General features: G+C 41.3%; 1 protein-coding gene across 2 annotated transcripts in view; it reads right to left on the bottom strand.

Moving 5' to 3' along the window:
* LOC135127245 (transducin-like enhancer protein 4) overlaps window positions 1–20,332 on the bottom strand; it is a 243,895-nt gene that overhangs the window by 145,512 nt on the left and 78,051 nt on the right. For both annotated transcript variants that reach the window (XM_064053667.1, XM_064053668.1), the window contains exon 4: window positions 853–897. In XM_064053667.1, the coding sequence (XP_063909737.1) occupies window positions 853–897 (45 nt within the window). The remainder of the gene's footprint in view (window positions 1–852; window positions 898–20,332) is intronic.

Below are 20,332 nucleotides of genomic sequence, written 5' to 3'. Positions count from 1 at the left end.
TTAAATAATGAAAAAATTTCGCTGAAAAAATGTAGCATATCTCTCGCAAGAATGTAGAAATCAATACCGTCAATACATTTTCAATTTAAAATAAATTTGCCGCCCCCGCGCAGCGGTAGTCCCGAAGAAATCAAGGAGCAGCTATCTCGTAGATTTGATCCAGGCCAAAGCTGTTGGGGTAAACAACGCATGATGCTTACATATGCAAACATAAAGTGGGGAACAGTCGACAGCGACCGTACCGCTGGCAATTAACACACCCTCAATATTGCCGACCCTCCTCAAACAGCCCACCCCACATCACACATGGAGCGGACCCTCGCTATATAGCTTGATTTCAAATTCAAATAATTTTATTACTCAAGGGTTTCCTCCCGACATTTCCATATCTACAAAGTTTTATGCTTGTTATTTCAACACATTGCGTTCGCTTCCTCCCGAAAAAGAACAGGACGTAAATCACATAAAAATGACAAGGATCTCTTCGGCGCGTTCTCGCGTCCGCCATTTAGCCGGCCAATTTCATAACGGCGGATTTAATTAATTCGCGAAAAACGGGGCGCAAACTCTATTTCGGTTGTAAATTGTGTGACATAAACACAAGGTGAATATTTAACGCAAGTATAGTGGCTATGTGCATTCGGCGATTATTAAAACAAGCGGAGATTAATCCAAAAAGTGGAAATTCATGTCGAGATTTAACGGGAGCGCAATGGAAATAATAATGCTGTTTCGCGGAACTAATGCACGGATTAAAATTTCACATTAATTTCGAAAGGCAAACACGGAAGGGGAGATGGGAGATAAAGGGTGAGGCTTTTAAAAATGTAATCGCTTGAATTTACTGCTTACCTGTTTATGCATTTCGACGTTCAAGCCGTACGACATCTCGTAGTACTGAAACAGAAAAATGAGAATTGTTACACTTCGGTAAAAGGATTACGAATGTGCGTGGAAACGCAATTAACGTTGCGTGGAGAAACCCCTTGTTGAAAAAAAAAGGTTTCTGATTAGATAAATGAGTCCAAACTTGCAAATTTCTAGCGTGTTAGAAAGTTTATGAGCTTTTCAAAATCAGAACGAATTTTACAAATGACCGGACGCTTACGAATACATTTTTTTATTTTAATTATTATTTCTAGGAACTCAGCTCCATTATAAATTCTTTTTATCTTTATGCTAAAAGTTGTTCCAGAAATGCTTCTTCAGGTCAAATCAAGTCAGATCAGGTCAGGTTATTTGAGGTCAGGTCATTTTAAATCTTGTCATTTTTAAGCTAGGTCAGAGCACTTCAGGTCAAGACAGTAAAGAATAAGCCAGGAGACAACATATTACGTCAGGGCAGCATAAGTCAGATCAGGACCAAAGAAGTCAGGTCAAGCCATAAGAAGACAAGCCAGACAAGGTTAGAACAAGATAAGTCAGGTCAAATCATTTTAGGTAAGAAGTCACGTCAGGTCAGCTCTGACTTTCATTCTTCAATAAACAAATAGTTATTTCTAGCAAATCAAATCTATTACAAAGCGTAATTGAACTTTTTTCTTTCTACTAGATTTATTCATACTAAAATTTATGTGTTCGAAAACTGCTTACAATAAATTTATTCAGATCATTTGAAGTCATAACATTTGAAATCAGCTCAAGTCAAGTCACGTAATATCAGATCCTACCATTTTAAGCACCATCAGTCCACTTCAGGTTAGGACAGGACAAGTCAGGTCAGGACAGATCAATTCAGTTCAGGCCAATCTGATCTTCATTGTGTTCATTAAAACCCTTTATAAAAGGTTTCTGTTATATTCATAAAGTTTGTTCGAGAATTGCTTACAACAAATTTATTCTGGGCATTTGAAATCAAGTCAGGTCAGAATAAGGCATGTGAGCACGAAAAAAAAAATCAGGTCCAGACATGAGATGGCAATTCAGGTCAAAACATTAGATGACAACTCAGATCAGAACCAGTCAAGTCAGGTAAGATCACATAAAAACATATCAAATAAGATCAGGTCAGGTCATGGCAAGTCATGTCAGAACCGGACAAGTCAGGTAAGATCAGGACAAAACATATCAGGTAACCGGTCAAGTCATGTCAGATCTAATCAGATCAGGGCAAGACAAGTCAAGTCAGGACAGGGCAAGACAAGTCAAGTCAGGACAGGGCAAGTCAGATCAGAACATGTCAGGTAAGATCTCGGCTAGTCAGATCAGGTTAGGTCAGGTCAGGACAGGTCAGGTCAGTTCATGTCAAATCTAATCTTTATTCTGTTCACGACTTCAATAAATAAATAATTAATTCTAGGAAATCAAATCCATTTTCTTTATATTATTTTTATAATAAAGTTTGTTTGTTTGAGAATTGCTTGTGGTAAATTTATTCTGATCACTTGAAGTCTTGACATTTGTAGCAGACTCAAATCAGATCATTTTAGGTCTTAGTCATTCTAACCACTTCAGAGCAGGACAAAATAAGTCAGAGCAGGACAAGACAAGTCAACTCAGAACAAAACAGGTCAGGTTAAGACATCAAATAAGAAGTCAGATCAGGAAGCGACAAGTCAGACAAGATCAGAAAAAGACCAAGTCATGATGGGGCAGGACAAGTCAGGTAAAATCAGGTCGAAACATTATAGGTAAGATCTAGTTAGGTTACGTCAGGCTAAGTCACGTTAAGACATGCGATAATAAGTCAGATCAGGACGTGAGAAGTCAGTCAAGCTCAGATCAGGACAATTCAGGATGGGACAGGACAAATCATGTCACAACCAAATAAGTCAGGTAAAAACAAGTCAAAACATCAGATCCTAGTACCTTCTAAGATAAGACTGATTTTCACAAATGACATATCCTCTAAGAAAAAAGAGGGTGGGTGGGTGAGGCTAGTACCTGCTAAGAGAAGAGTGACTTTGGCAAATGAGATACCCTTTAAGAAAAGAGAGGGTGGGTGGGTGGGGCTAGTACCTGCTAAGATAAGACTGATTTTGGCAAATAATATACCCTCCAAGAAACGAGAGGGTGGGTGGGTGGGACTAGTACCTGCTAAGAAAGACTGATTTTAGCAAATGAGATTCCCTAAGAAAATACAGGGCGGGTGGGCGGACATTAGTAACTGCTAAGATAAAACTGATTTTCGCAAATGACGCCCTCTAAAAAAATGAAGGGTAGAAGATATGTCATTTGTCAAAATCAGTCTTATTCTGGCAAGAACTAGCCCCGCCCACCCACCCTTTATTTTTTCGAAGGTATGCCATTTGGTGATATCAGTTTTATCTTAGCAAATACTAGCCCCGCCCACCCGCTCTTTATTTTTTAGAAGGCCAGTACCTGCTAAGATAAGACTAATTTTGGCTAATGAGATCCCTCTAAGAAAATAGAGGGAGGGTGGGCGGGGTTAGTACCTACCTGTTAAGTTAAAAATGGTTTCAGCAAATGATATATCCTCTAAGAAAAAAGAGGGTGGGTGGGTGGGGCTAGTACCTGCTAAGATAAGACTGATTTTGGCAAATGCGATCCCCTAAGAAAATAGAGGGCAGGTTGGCGGGCTTTAGTACCTGCTAAGATAAAACTGATTTTCGCAAATGACACCCTCTAAAACAATGAAGGGTAGAAGATATATCATTTGCCAAAATCAGTCTTATTTTGGCAAGTACTAGCCCCGCCCACCCACCCTTAATTTTTTTCGAAGGTATGCCATTTGGCGATATCAGTTTTATCTTAGCAAATACTAGCTTCGCCCACCCGCTCTTTATTTCCTTGGAGGGCCAGTACCTGCTAAGATAAGACTAATTTTGACTAATGAAATCCTTCTAAGAAAATAGATTTAGGACCTACCTGTTAAGTAAAACTGGTTTTAGAAAATGACATATCCTCTAAGAAAAAAAGAGGGTGGGTGGGTGTAACTAGTACCTGCTAAGATAAGACTGATATTGGCAAATAACATAACCTCTAAAAAACGAGAGGGTGGGTGGGTGGGGCTAGTACCTGATACGACTGATTTTGGCAAATAATATATCCATAAGAAACGAGAAGGTGGGTGGGTGGGGCTAGTACCTGCTAAGATACGACTGATTTTGGCAAATAATATATCCATAAGAAACGAGAGGGTGGGTGGGTGGGGCTAGTACCTGCTAAGATACGACTGATTTTGGCAAATAATATACCCTCTAAGAAACGAGAGGGTGGGTGGGCGGGGCTAGTACCTGCTAAGATAAGACTGATGTTGGCAAATGACCTACTCTCTAAGAAAATGAAGGACGATTGGACAGGACTGGTATTTACTAAGATAACACTGATTTTGCCAAATGACATATCCTCTACGAAAATGAAAGATAGAAGGTATATCATTTGGCAAATTAGTCCTATCTTGGCAAGTATTGACCCCACCCACCCACCCTTTATTTTCTTCGAAGGTATGTCATTTGCCAAAATCAGTCCTGCCAAGGTAAAACTGATTTCGCAAATCGCATATCCTCTAAAAAAAAAAGAGAGTGGGTGGGCGGGGCTAATACCTGCTAAGATAAGACCTACGCTCTAAGAAAAAGAAAGGTAGAAGGTATATCACTTGGCAAAATCAGTTTTATTTTAGCAAACCATTTGGCAATATCAGTTCTATCTTAGCAAATACTAGCCCCGCCCACCTGTATTTTCTTAGGGGGATCTCATTTGTCAAAATCAGTCGTTCTTAAAATAAAGGGCAGGTGGGCGGGTCTAGTGCTTGCCAAGAAAAGGCTGATATTACCAAATAACATAGCCTCTAAGAAAATAAAGGGCGGACGTATGGGGCTAGTATTTGCCAAAATAAGATGGAATTTGTCATATCAGCTGTTTTCTAAGAAAATAAAGGGTGGGTGGGCGGGGACAATACTTGCCAAGATAAGACTGACTTTGCCAAATGATATACCCTCTATCCTTCATTTTATTAGAGGGTATGTTATATGGCAGTATCAGCCTTATCTTGGCAAGCACTAGCTCCACCCACCTGCCCTTTATTTTCTTAGAGGGCTAGTACTTGCTAAAACAACACTGATTTTGGCTAATGAGATCGCTATAAGAAAATAGAATGCGGGTGGGCGGGATTAGTACCTGCTAAGATAACACTGATATTGGCAAATGACCTACCCTCTAGGAAAATTAAGGGCGAGTGGACGGGGCTAGTATTTACTAAGGTAACACTGATTTTGTCAAATGGCATACAGTCTAAGAAGATGAAGGGTAGAAGATATATCATTTGCCAAATCAGTCCTATCTTGGCAACTATTGACCCCGCCCACCCACCCTTTATTTGCTTCGAAGGTATCCTATTTGCCAAAATTACTCTTATCTTGGTAAGTACTAGTAGTTGGTAATTTTTTTAAAACCAATTGATTACACCGAAAAACAAGAAATTTAACACAAAAATTCTCACTGCAAGAATTAAGTTGTTTTAGAGTACCTACTATTAAAATGTGGTAAAAACTTTTCTTAAAGTTAGCGTTGTTGCTCAGTGTTGTATCGTTTTTCCTTTTTAATTTTGGTTGCATTTTTGATCGCATATCTTTAAAAATCAATATCTCGATTATTTAGGGAAATTTCGGAACGCGATTTTCACCATTGCTTTGAGCTTACAAAACTCTAGAAATTAGAAAAGAAATATTGTCGAATTAATTTGTCGGAAACGAAATACACCAAAAGAGGATTGCGTCGAATAAACTGCTTTTACTGACAAAAAAGTCGACAATGTTTTTACTGCTGTTTCTAGTATTTTGTAAGCTGAAAACGGTGGTGAAAACGGCGTTCCGAAATTTTCATGAATAATTGAGTTATTGATTTTTAAATATCCGTGATAAAAATTTCACCCAAATTAAACAAAAACACTGTTTAAAAAAAAACTTAGAGAATATTTAAAATTGCATAGCAAAAAATCTGTTAATAATGCAGATGTTACATTTTCAAAATAAATTGAAGTGCACGAAGTTCAAAGTCGTTGTTTTAAAATTAACTGGCAAATGATTGTAAATATTAATAACACTGGATGAAAAAGACCTATAAAAGATCGACGGATGAAATGTTGGCAGATTTAATTTGACTCCATTATAATGGAGATTACTGAAATTACTGTATCGAATGCTTCCCTTTCTCGAACTGTCCCTTACCAGAACTTTCTCGTATCTACCATAACAATGTTTTACATAAACCAAGGGCTGCGGTACGTACAAAAAACATTTGTAGCATGCTTTACCGTAAACAGTGAAACCCAATCGTACGAAAAATGTACTTTCTAGCCTATGCAAAAAATCCCCGACATCTGCAAAGCGAAGAAAGCCGACCAACAATGCGACTTCCAGGAAGTGCGCGGATTGAGCAGAAGACACCATTTGTTCGTATTTGGAAATTGTGTTCACATGATGTAAACAGCGGTAATTACAATAAACAATGTTGATTCCACAACTAATTATAGTTATTATAAAACACTCGAAATAAATTCCCGAGGAATGCGAATGCTCTTTTCCTAGGTGTGCTGGATGTTTAATATCCATATAATCATTAACATTACTCATTTGTTTTGCATCGGCTAATGTGTGTGCTAGAAGGTAATGAATGCTAATATGCAGTTACGATAAGATAAAAGAATGCAGCTCAAACCAACATTAGTTAAAAACTCGCCTTGATAGGATCTGGTTGAATTATTTCCTGCACTACAAGTTATTATCGTTATTTATGGACGTAATGGTTGATTATCACGCCATTTTCCTTTCAAAAACGAGAAATAAAAGCGACGAGCGTTCTGTTACGCCATCGCTGACTAACAACCCGTCATCGCTTATAAGTCGAATAAGCGAAACAATTTTTCTTATAGACTATAGTCAGAACGTTATTTTTGTAGCGAGTAAATCTCGTAGCGTAACTATGAGGGTTGACGCTTGTAAAATAATCCTTAGGTGAAAATTTAGACAGTTATTACTCTATTTAACTTCACGGGGCGATAAAATCGTGGTGGGTACAAAAATGTCGTTCTGAGTATATCGGTGTACCGGCGTCGTTGGCACCGTGACTTTTTTCGCTCTGACCAGTTGCTAGACTTGCGATTAAATTAAGTGCGTTGTAAACCCAGGCTCATTTTATGGTGTTGACGACTTTGTAAATGTTTATTTTATTGTTGTTTTATTATAATTTTATGTCTGTTTACGCTTCCTTTGGTCGTTCTGTACAAGGCTCGCGAACAACCTCCCATCGAATTTCTTTCCATTAACGGTGAATTTTCTCGAAATTCGGTTTTCCGTCCCGCGGCTCGGCCTACGCTCCAGCCGCTCTAAAAATTTTAAACGGCGCTGGTTTATGCAAGTGCAGCGACGATGTGGCGGTTTATCAAAATTTATGGCGGCTGTTAGCACGAAGAATTTCAAATATCGCTGCAAATGTCTGTTATAAAATGATCAACTTTTTATCGGTGAAAATTTCTTGTGCGGACGGAATGTAAAACGGGAGAAACAAGTATATCAATAAAAACGTTCGTAGTCGTGTTAATGCTAATAGATTCACATTCCTTCTTCTGTGTGTTTTTACGATGACCAACTAGACCACCTATTTTGGAATGGATTACCAGCCGCTTTTTATTCGCTTTTGGAATTCGGTTCATGTCGTCCGGAGTGCTTTTTTCGGACTTTAATTAAATCAACTATGTTGTAGGGGAAAATTTTGCTTTTCTTATTTTGGCGAGCAGAATTCATGCGTGAGCTGGTTTTCGTTTAATTTACGTAATTTAGCTCGCTTAACTTCGGTTGGATTAAATATGCACTCATTTTGTTGATCCATATGTAAACAAAGCAGGTACTTGTAAAGCATACAAATGCTGAATATTAAATTTTCTAGCAACTTAATTAACATTTCTGAAAAGTGTTTTCATGAATGTTTTTCACGATTCGTTCTCGCTTGTTTTTCACGAGGGAGAAAAGAGGATTTCTGCGATATAATGAATTAGTAGTTTGCGGAATTTATGTGCGAAATTTCGATTAATTAAACCAAGTTTTTTGACGAGCCGTAGCCGAGGCCAGGAATCAGACGACAGCGCTCGATTTTAACAATAAAATTATTTGCTAAGCTTGATTAATCACCCTCACACTGAAAAACAGCAGAAATTGTCGCCAGTAATTATTTTTAAATTCGCGACACGATTTATGCTCGGTTGCATCGTAAACAACATCACGGTATGGTTTATTTATTAATACAGGAATTTAGCACTAGACAGAATTCGATTTATTAATAAGCTGAGTGCTGCCAAAAAAGCCTAAAAATAACTCGGCACTCTTTAGCGCTTGTATGCAATACATTTCGAGTAATGAGTGTCATTAAAAGCTTACCATGCCAATGAATGTGTTATGTAAACATGATTTAAATGTACTTGATTTATGGAAGGTAGAAGTTTGGAAAATCGTAAAGAACAAACCAAATTTATTTTCGTCGGCAATAAAATTTTAAAATACGTTCTAAATCGGAACTACGAAAAAAGCGAAAAACAAGTAAAAGAATTAAAAAAAACTAGATGTCATGTCATGTCAGGTCAAGTCAGGTCAATCAGGCAAAGTCAGGTCAGGTCACCCAAAGAACTTTAACCACTTGAATAGTAACTGGTTTAATTAAACAGGGGTCTTCCCGATATAACATGTTTTATTTATTCTTAGTTCTACACATGTAGTTTATAACTCCGTGTTGAGTTTTTATCCAAAACGTCTAGATTTTTGGAAAAAAAATCAAAATTATAAAACAATATTTTGCAATTTAATTTTGGATTTGCAAAATCGAATACTTTGAAATCTTGCAGATGTTTTAAAATCATGATAAACATGATACATTTTTAATTAAAATATATTTGCTTATCCCCTCTAAAAAATTTATGACGTCACCTCAAAATTTTGCAGAATAAATCCTATCTTAAATGTATAAAATATGACGAGTTTTATACTTGTGATTTATCACTGCATTAATATTTTTTAGATTTGGTTATACAGGGTGTCTCAAAAAAGTTAATGACTGAGTCAATTTATTTTATTGAAGAAATCAAGAATAGCAAAACTGAATACTTTGAAATATTGTAGATGTTTTGAAGTTTTTGTAAGCATGGTAACTTTTTCGAAAATTTGATTAATCAAATATGCGCAAAATCAAAAATCGGAAAAACTAATATTCACTAATGCAAAAAAACAGAAAATCTAAAAATACAAATCGTAAAAATCGAAAAGCTAAAAATGGCTAATCAAAAAATCGAAAATTCAATGAATCAAATACCTAGGTCGATCGAAAAGTGGAAGTTCACAAACCTCAAAAATCGAAAAATCGAAAATTGAAAAACGGGAAAACCAAAAAATCGAAAAGTCAAAAATTTGTAATATTGAAAATTAAAAAAATCAAAAACAAAAATAAAAAAATCGGAAATTAAAATAATCAAAATATATAAAGTAAAAAAAATTGCAAAGCCTAAAAACTGAAACGAACAGAAAAATCGAAAAAGCAAAAAATTGAGAATGGAAAAATTGAAAAACCGAAAATTCTAAAAATCGACAATGGACAAATTGAAAATCGCAAAATTTAAATTGAAAAATTGAACATAGAAAAATCGATGAATAGAAAAATCGAAAATTCGACTACTCAAATTTTCTAAAAATCGGAAAATCATAAAACTGAAAAATCCAAAATTCTAATCATCGAAAGTCTGAAAACTGAAAATCGAAAATTCTGAAAAGCGGAAAATAGAACATCGAAAAATTTAAAAGAAAGAAAATTGAAGTCTAAAAACCGAAGAATGGAAACATTAAAAATCAAAAATTCGAAAAATCAAAACCGAAAAATTCAAAGATTTAAAAAGAAAATCGAAAAATCAAAAATCTGAAAATTGAAACTCGAAAATTTGGAAAATCGAAAAGTAAAAAAATTGAAGTCTAAAAGCTGAAAAATGGAAAACTGAACAATCGAAAATTCGAAAATTGTAGCGCGATCAGTACCCCTAGCGCCCTCTGTCACGCCCACGCACCACCACTACCCTGCCGCAGCACCCCGGTACTCGCTCGCTCCCTTACCAGAGGGCGGTGCGCCCTTTCACTCCCACGCGACGCATTTCTAGCCGCCTTTACATAGGACCCGAGCGGCCAGATTCGGCAAGTTTTTCCATCTGCGAACTTCACAGCTCATTTGCGTATCACCTTGCATCCGAGGGGTCTTGGAGGTCCAAATCGAGTAGTAAGTCGGCTTGAGTATCAGCGGCGTATCCGAGGGGTCCCGCAGGTCCGGCCGTGGAAAAACGCTCCGGGTGTTCGCGAGTGTACGAGTTATCAGGACTGTTCGTCCGCGGAGTGACCATTTTTAAGAACTCGTGTAACCAGTCTATGTCTATGCAGTGTATATACTATGTTTTGTTGAATAAAGTTTTTACGGAATAAACCACGTGTTATAAAAAGTGGCGCCCAACTTAGTGGCACGAAGAAGGCGTCTGTTATAAAAAGTGACGCCCAACGAAGCGGCTCGAAAACGACCACAATTTCGCGAAAAACGAAGATTCCGACGCGAAGAAGTCCGCGAACCAACATCGGGATGACGATTCAAATGTCCGCAGAACAATTCAACGAACTGATAAACGGCATCAGGGATGTCGCGAGGCCCCGAGAAGCCGATCTGCACCCATCTTCAGGGACGAGACACTTCAGCCATTGCCCGGCCCGGTTCAACGGCTCCCGCAACGCCTCGAGTGTAGAGGAATTTATTACAACCGCGAGCCTGTACAAGAGGTTGGAGAAAATTAGTGACGAAGACGCCCTAGAAACTCTACCGATCCTGCTACGCGAGGAAGCGCTGACGTGGTGGAACGGAGTAAGGAATTCCGTCAACACATGGCCAGCCGCAGTCCAACTAATCAGGGACGCCTTCGCCCCGAGGGCCCCGAACCACCGCCTGTTCAAGGAGATATTCGACGAACCTCAGGGGGACGAGGTCTCCACCGACGCGTACATCACGCGCCAACGCGAACGGCTGTCGCGGATGTCCCGGCAGCTGGACGAACAGTGGCAGATGGATATCCTCTACGGACTGCTGCGACGTAGACTTAGAGACCGCATCGCCCGTACGGAAGTGGACACCTTCGCAGATCTCCTCCACAAGGCCCGCGCCGTCGAAGAGAGCGAGCGAGAAGGGAAAAACTCGCACGCGAAACCAAATGGTAAGGGCCCCAAAGCAGACGAAAACCGAAGTCGCGGCCCCAGACTCCGCTGTGACGTCTGCAGAGCTTTTGGCCACGACACAACCGCTTGCCGCCGGAGACCACGAGGACCTGCCCCAGCTCCCGGACCGGCAACCCGGACGCCCGCTGAGCCAGTGCGTTGTTACGGTTGCAACGCCCCGGGGGTGTTTAGAAGAAATTGCCCCACCTGTAACACGACCGACGCCAGCCAACCCGCACGCAACATGGCATTCTGTGCGCTGAGGTCCGGCACGATCCAACCACGGTCCCGCCCGGCAATCCACATAAAAATCGCCGGAGAAGAAGGCACCGGCTACCTCGATACGGCCGCGTGCAATAGCGTGGCCAGCGCTACATTGTACCGCCACCTGATAAAAACGGGACACAAAGCAAGGACGGAAAACGTGATCGCCACCCTTGCAGACGGCACGAGCAAGCACCTGCAGGTGCCGGCCGTCACGACCAAGGTAGGCGTACAAGGACGACACGTAGAAACCACCTTCATCGTGTTGTCCGACTCTTGCAACACCCGCACCCTGCTGGGCGCGGACTTCATAGAGGACGCGAGAATCATCCCCGACTTGGCGAGACGACGGTTCTATTTTGGCGGCGACATCACGCGGACCTACCCGTTCGTCGACGTCGACGGAGCCGAGGCGCCCGCCAGAAAAGGAGTTCCCACGACCATAAAAGAAGTTCGAATCACACAATCGGAACCCATGGAAGAGGGAGACATCGAAGAAGGCTACGGGCCCCCGCCACCAGCACCGCCGAAACGCGATACCTCCAAGGGACTGGTAACCCCCCACGGCATATGGACCACGTATCAGGCTCCGTACGCGGCGGAACACATGTGGGAAGACGCGGAGACCGCGATGACGACGGGCGAAATGGACGAATACGAAATGGGCCTCTTCCCCGACGGGCCCCGGCGACTGTTCATAACATCTCTGCACCTGCAAGCCAACGAAGGCACCGGGTTCACCGAACCGACCCGCGCGAAGTTTGACGACTTGGTAGATGACTTCGCCGACGCTTTTGAGGCGCACGGCCCTCCTACCCCATACGCCGAGCATCGCATCGACACAGGCGACCACGCCCCGATCGCGGTGCCTCCTTATCAGCTGAACGCCACGAAAAAGCAATTGCTCAAGGAGGAAGTGGAGAAGATGATCCAGGCTCAAGTAATAGAGGAATGCGATAGCCCTTGGGCAGCCCCCATCGTCCTCATCCCTAAGAAAGACGGCTCCGTGCGACCGTGCGTCGACTATCGGAAGCTGAACGCCGTCACTCGCCCAGACGCCTACCCACTGCCGAGGCTAGACGATCTCCTGCACTCCGTCGGCCCCATTGGTTGCATGAGCACCCTTGACCTCCAGGCCGGATACTGGCAGATCCAAATGCGACCAGAGGACCGGGACAAGACAGCTTTTATCTGCCCCTTCGGGTTGTTTCGCTTCCGGCGACTGCCCTTCGGCTTACGAAACGCCCCAGCGTCGTTCCAGCGCCTCATGGACCGGTTCAAGTCTGGGTTACCTAACCTTACGCTGTTGGCCTACTTGGACGACCTAATCGTCATCTCCGCTGACGAAGAAAGCCACCTGGAGCACCTGAGGGAGGTCTTCGAAAGGCTCCGCACGTTCAAACTCCGGGTCAACCGAGAGAAATGCCAATTTGGATGTCGCGAGGTGCGATATCTAGGGCACGCCTTGTCTCCCGCCGGGATCGCGGCGGACCCCAACAAGGTACACGCAGTTACGCAGATGTCGGCGCCCCGAAACGTCAAACAACTGCAATCCTTCATCCAAACGTGTTCATGGTTCAGGCGATTCATCACCGCCTTCGCCACAGTTGCTAAACCCCTCTGCTCCCTCTTAAAGAAAGATGCCGCATGGCAATGGGACTCCACCCACCAAGAAGCGTTCGAGGAACTGAAGCAGCGATTGGCCGACGCCCCCATCCTACGACAAGCCAACCCCGAAGAACCGTTTGTCTTGCGTACGGACGCAAGCGCTTACGCCCTAGGAGCGGCTCTACTCCAGGGGGAGGGCCCGGAGGAGCGCCCGATCGAGTACGCAAGCCGCCTGCTCACGAACCACGAGCAGAATTACACCACCACGGAGCGCGAAGCCCTCGCCATTGTCTGGGCCGTGCGAAGATTCCGTGGGTATCTAGAAGAATCCTCAACCGTGGTCATCACCGACCATCAGCCCCTCCGATGGCTGATGACATTAAAGACACCGACCGGACGTCTAGCGAGGTGGGCACTGCAGCTGCAGCCGTACCACCTGACCATCGAATATACGCCCGGTAAGGCCAACGTAGTAGCAGACATGTTGTCACGACCCCACCTACCCGAGGTGGCCATCGACTCCGTAGAAGTGGACCTCCCCACACGTAAAGCCAACGAACTACGAAGCGAGCAGCGCAAGGACGAAGAAATTAGGAAGATTATGGACGACCTGGTCCACGCCCAAGCCGAGATTTCCCAGCAGTGGACCTCTCGCGGTTACCTACTCAACCAAGGGGTTCTTTACCGATACTCTCAAGATGGAGAGAGTGAGGAGGCTCAGCTAGTAGTCCCCAAACACGAACGACCCCGAGTACTGGCCGAGTACCACGACTCACCCACCGCCGGCCACTATGGCGTCGAAAGAACATACTATCGGATCAAGCGAAGATACTATTGGACGGGTATGCGACGATATATTACCGACTACCTGAAGGGATGTATCGACTGCCAACGCTACAAAGCCCCAAATCTGAAGCCCGCTGGCCTACTACAAACCCCAGCAATGGGACACCGCATGGAAGTACTGGCCGTGGACCTATTTGGCCCACTGCCCCCAACCAAAGAACACCACCGATGGGTCCTCATCGTAGAGGACTATGCAACCAGATGGGTAGAACTCTTCACTTTGGCTGAAGCTAGCGCCGAAGCCTGCGCCACCACCTTGGTAACGGAGGTGTTCCTCCGATACGGTATTCCCCGTCGTATCGTGAGCGACAATGGGACCCAATTCATAAGCGCGGTAATGCAGAAAATTACTTTTTGCTTAGGTATCACCCAGAGCTTCACCCTTGTATACCACCCCGAGGCCAACCCCGTAGAGAGAAAAAACCGCGACCTGAAAACGCAGCTCGCCATACAGATTGGCAACCAGCCCCACGAAAATTGGGACGAGAAGATACCCTCCATTCGCTTCGCCATGAACAGCGCATGGTGTAGCGGCACCGGGTACAGCCCAGCGTACCTAATGTTTGGCCGAGACCTCCGCACCGTAGATGACGTCACGCACGACCTCCGCGCAATCACCCTCCGCGAGAACTTCGTACCAGAGGCCACACCGCTGTTACTCACCTTGGACGAAACCTTGAAACGAGCTCGGGAAATACACGAGTCCGAGCAAGACCGGCGAAAACGCGACCAGGACCGTCACCGAAAAACAAGCACCGCTTATGCCCCCGGAGATTTGGTGTTAGTCAAAACACACCGATTGAGTAAGGCCTCCCAGGGGTTCACGTCAAAATTCGCCCCCAAGCAAGACGGACCATACGTGGTCTTACGAAGGCACGGCCCCACGAGCTACGAGATCGCCGCCCATCAACAGCCCGATGTAGTGCTAGGGCTCTATCACGCCTCTGACCTTGTTCCGTACCAACCTCCCACGCAGGAAGCCACCCAGCCCGTGCCACCGGTACAACCCTTGCGACGACGAGGCCGCCCCAGAAAGATCCAGCAGGACCAATAGGCGGGGACGCACCCTATGGTCCTGAGGGGGAGACTGTAGCGCGATCAGTACCCCTAGCGCCCTCTGTCACGCCCACGCACCACCACTACCCTGCCGCAGCACCCCGGTACTCGCTCGCTCCCTTACCAGAGGGCGGTGCGCCCTTTCACTCCCACGCGACGCATTTCTAGCCGCCTTTACATAGGACCCGAGCGGCCAGATTCGGCAAGTTTTTCCATCTGCGAACTTCACAGCTCATTTGCGTATCACCTTGCATCCGAGGGGTCTTGGAGGTCCAAATCGAGTAGTAAGTCGGCTTGAGTATCAGCGGCGTATCCGAGGGGTCCCGCAGGTCCGGCCGTGGAAAAACGCTCCGGGTGTTCGCGAGTGTACGAGTTATCAGGACTGTTCGTCCGCGGAGTGACCATTTTTAAGAACTCGTGTAACCAGTCTATGTCTATGCAGTGTATATACTATGTTTTGTTGAATAAAGTTTTTACGGAATAAACCACGTGTTATAAAATCAAATATCGAAAAATCGAAAAGCCGAAAAATCGAAAATTTGATAAATCAGATATGCGAAAAACAGAAAATCTGAAAATGCAAAACTGGAAAATCAAAAATCTAAAAATGGAAAATCAATGAATCTAATACGTAGGTCGATCGAAAAACTGGAAATTCACAAATCTGAAAAATCGAAAATTTGCAAGATTGAAAAACCGAGAATTGAAAAATCAAAAAACCGAAAAATGGAAAAATCAAAATCGAAAAATAGGAAAACCGAAAATTCGAAAATTCGTAATATTGAAAACTCTAAAAGTCGACAATTCAAAAATCAAAAAACTGGAAAGTAAAATAATCGAAAAATGGAAAAGTAAACAAATTGCAAAGCCTAAAAACTGACGAACAGAAAAATCGAAAAATCGTAAAATCAAAAAATGGAAAATCGAAAACTGGAAATTGAAAAATCGAAGATTGGAAAATCGAAAAATCGAAAATCGGAATATCGAGAATCGACAAATTAAAAAACCGAAAAATCGAAAAATTAAAAAATCGGAAATCGAAAAATGAAAAAAACCGAAAATTCAAAAATCGAATAATGCGAAACTAAAATAATAGAAAAGTGGAAAAGTAAAAATTGCAAAGTCTCAAAACTGACGAACAGAACAATCGAAATAAAAAAAAATCGAAACATATCTAAACATGGAAAATCGAAAAATCGAAAATCGGAAAATGGAAAAACCGAAAAATCGAAAACCGAAAACTCGAAAAATCGAAAATTCGATAACACAAATACTCGAAAAAGCGAAAAGTAAAAAAATTGCAAGGCCTAAAAATTGAAAAATCAAAAAATCGAAAAAATGAAAATCGAAAAAACGACGATCGAAAAAAAATCAAAAAATCGAAAAGTGGAAAATCGGAAAGTAACAAAATTGAAATCTAAAATCTGCAAATTGCAGAACCATAAAAACTGAAACAAACAGAAAAATCGAAAAACCACAAAAGCGGAAAAACGAAAATCGAAAAATCGCAAATCGAAAATTCGTAAAATCAGAAAATGGAAAATCGAATAATCGAAAGTTGAAAAATCGAAGGTCGAAAAATAAAACAACCGAGAAATCGAAAAATTTTATGATTAATGGAAAATCGAAAAATCGAGAATAGAAGAATTAAAAAACCGGAAAATTGAAAAATCGGAAATCGAAGAATTAAAAACGTAAAATCGAGAATTCAAAAATTAAAAAAATCGGAAAGTAAAATATAATCGAAAAATGCAAAAAAATTGCAAAGTCTAAAAACTGACGAACAGAAAAATCAAAAAATCTAAAAATGGAAAGACGAAAAATCGAAAACTGAAAGAATAGCAAATTAAAAAATCGAAACATCGAAAAATCAAAAAAAAACGAAAAATTAAAAAATCGAAAAACGAAAAAACTGAAAACTCGAAAAATCAAAATACCCCAAATTTGAAAAATCAGAAAATTAGAAATATAGACTCAAAACATTTGCGTGCGATTGTACACCAGAGTGCCTGTGCCTGACTTCAAATTTGAAGTACTTTTAAATCATGGAGTACGAAAAGAAAGAAAAAACAACAAATTTCAGTGAGAAAAGTATATACAAAATGATCAAAATAAGGGTAGAACACAGAATTAAGCTAAAAACAAAAAAATCAAACACCAGAGTAAAAATGTTGCCACGACCAAAAAATGTGAGAGTTATGAAAAATTTTAATTAAATTAGTACATTTTGATTGTGATGCACTATAGAGTGGAAACACGAGCAAATAATTAAAGAAGAAGAAAAATAACAGCAACAAAAATATAATCAACGTTCCGTAACCATTTAAAAACCACAAATGGGAAAATAAAGAGAACATGTTTAGGTATAAGAAAGAAGAAAAATATGTTATTAATCAGAAGCCGTGAAGACCTAAAGAAGAAAAAGTTGAGCGTTGAAACCGAGGTTGAAACCAACCTCTCAAATGTTAAAAAATCAAAAAAGACAAAAACAACAACAAAATATTGGTACCAATCGTTAAAATCTAAGGAATTATTTCGTTTTAAATTGTCAAAACATTTAGAATTTTTACTTACTTGAAATGGCACTTTATAATCGATCCCAGCATGACGCAAGTAGCAATAAATTCTAAAAATGAACTTGAACAATTTCTGATCAATACCGCTACCATGAATCATCTTGACATTTTGCGACTTCCACCAACAAATCAAACATTTCAGTACTTTTTGCAGTATTTGCAACAAAATCTCAGCGCTACCAAAGTGGAGTCACTTTTCACAGCAAAACCGCGCAAAAAACCCTCAATTTATTCATGAACAAAACAGACAACCGAATCCTATTTCCGATATTCAATCATGTTCGAATACGATTTTATTTCAAATATTTAGTGCAGCGAATTTTTCAGCAACAAAGCGGAAACGCAACCCGAAAGCCCCAATTAAGCGAAAAGGTGCATTTCTATTTACCAACGGAAAAGCAAACGTTCTAACCGTAAAATTAGCTGCAGCCTCGTTAATTAACGGCTTACGGCAGTTTATAATTCGCGAACCACTCATTCATTAACTACAGGAATAACCGAAACACAAAAGGATGTTCACAGATACCTCAGTTTAATAGCTGGGTGGCTGAGGGTTCGAATCCTCATCGAAAAAAACTCGTTCCAGGAAAAACGGAACTGCGATCGAGAGCGAGTGAATTCTCAGCGTCTTTAACGGGAAAATTACCGCTGTAATCCACACCTCATTGGCTGCTCTTTGAAGAAAAACGGCGATTGGACGGACGAGTGTCCTTGACAAACCGACCCTCGTGTTAACCCGAACCTCGACGGAAGAGCCGTTAATTGCCGTCCTGCTGATCGGCTGATATTCTAAATAATTGGCTGCAGTTCTCCGCTGTTAAGACGATTTATCTCGTCCGCTAATTGCGGTGTTAAAACAGTAGCCACTAAATCAATTAGAAATATTCAACGTCAAATTTCACAGTAATGCACTGACAATTACGGCCAATTACTTGTATACAATTTAGTAGACGTGCGTGTAATGAGGTGTTTCATCCGACGAGAGGCATGCAGTGAAACTAGCTGGGAAGTTGCTGAACGGAAACTTAAGTTAGATGGCGCGTGAAGGACTCTAAATGCGTCTACTGATGGCTGATCATGAATACGGAGTAACGACCCCGCGATTATTATTACACTTTCATGTAGCTAATTGATTATCCGATTTGACGACGATTTCATTTTGGCTAAATGGGCTAAAGCCGCCGACACTCGAGTCGGGCGTTAACGCGGCGTGCGCCGCGCGTGACGTGACGTCACGGCAACATCGCGACTACTCGTGATTGTTTACACGAAACAAATTGCGCGCAAAAATTACATTCGAATTCGATGCCTCACAAACACGTGTCGCGGCAATTCGATTACATACGCCTTTTTCTCATTAATTTACAATGTCACATCTGTACTGGTAATCGTAGCATGTTCTTTCGTGGTTATTAAAAATAAATCATTATGTAAAGTTTATTAAACCGCAAGTTACGTTTACGTGTGGCCTCGACTACCTGCATGTCCCGACGGTATTTACAAGTTGCATTCGATTTGCATAAGAACGACACCAAAAAATTTGCGGCGACATTTTTATGCAGATGGCGAACGGGTGACATGGTAGCATTTCGAATTTCACGGCTGAACACGTCTGCGATTTCGTTTTTTGCGTGCTGGTGGGGAAAATTCTTGAGATAGAAGCGGCGCCGATAAGCAATTCGAATTTCGAAAAATGCGTTTTTCGCACCGCACGGCATGCCGAATTTGGACACGTTGTTATCCCTGCAACACCAAAAATTCCATACACGACGCGGTTCAGTTACCTCTCGTCATCGTTCGTGAACACTAATAACTATAATCATAATAAACAAAATCAAGGTGGATTCATAGAACACAAGTACAGAAGTAATGGTTAATATTTTAATGTACATGGTTTTTCTATTATATATTCAAAATTTGACAACAACCGGTCCAGTAGTTTCAGAAATCGATACAGTTGAGAGTCAACAGACACATAGACGGAAACGGGTGACAGAAAATTCATAAAAGATACTTAATTGATGATGTTTTATGAAGGTTTTACAATACCCCAGCGGAATAAAAAAATTGTGTGGGTACTTCGATGTCGCAAAGTATGTATTCGTGGACACACTTTTTACACACAAATCTGGTGTTCTAGAAAAAATTATATAGACAATATTTCTCACAGAGACGCGAGCGGAATTGGAGTAAACTCATTAGATTGATATAAAAGCTCATTATACAATTTGGATTTTATCCAGAATAAAAAATTAAGGCGGAGTCATAAACCACAAATATGTTATTTTATAAAATTCGAATAATATTTACCACACAAAATGCTGAGAGGACACTTCATCAAATTGCTGGTGGCGATAATTAGACAAATTTTGGTTAATACGATATTCCTAACAAATATACATACAATTTAACCCCGATAGGTGCAGTAGTTTTGGAGAATATCTGTCTAATAAAAATCAAAGACGATAAATACAGACGACAGATAGATGGAAACGAAAAACCTATTTTTCATCCTCTAAGGCTGCTATTACAATACCTCCTTAGCTTTGCTGGGAAAGTAAAGATTAAAAAAAATCGAGTAAATCCACATCAAGGTATGATATGATATGCTATGCTAGGATATATAAAGTAAGGATAAATTTTTACGTATAAATAGGATAATTGAAAAATCGTAAACTGAAAAAACAAAAATCGGAAGACCGAACCAACGACGAAACAATAGAGAAAAATTAAAAATCGGGAAATTGAAAAAATCAAAAAGTGAAAAACTGTTAGACTGAAAAATCGAAAAATTGCAAATTG

This window comes from Zophobas morio, unplaced genomic scaffold, assembly GCF_036711695.1.
Source record: "Zophobas morio isolate AGI-343-1 ecotype UQ-CSIRO unplaced genomic scaffold, CSIRO_AGI_Zmor_V1 ptg000011l, whole genome shotgun sequence".
Lineage (NCBI taxonomy): Eukaryota > Metazoa > Arthropoda > Insecta > Coleoptera > Tenebrionidae > Zophobas > Zophobas morio.
The sequence above is the reverse complement of the archived record's forward strand: the minus strand, read 5'-3'. Positions and strand labels throughout refer to the sequence as shown.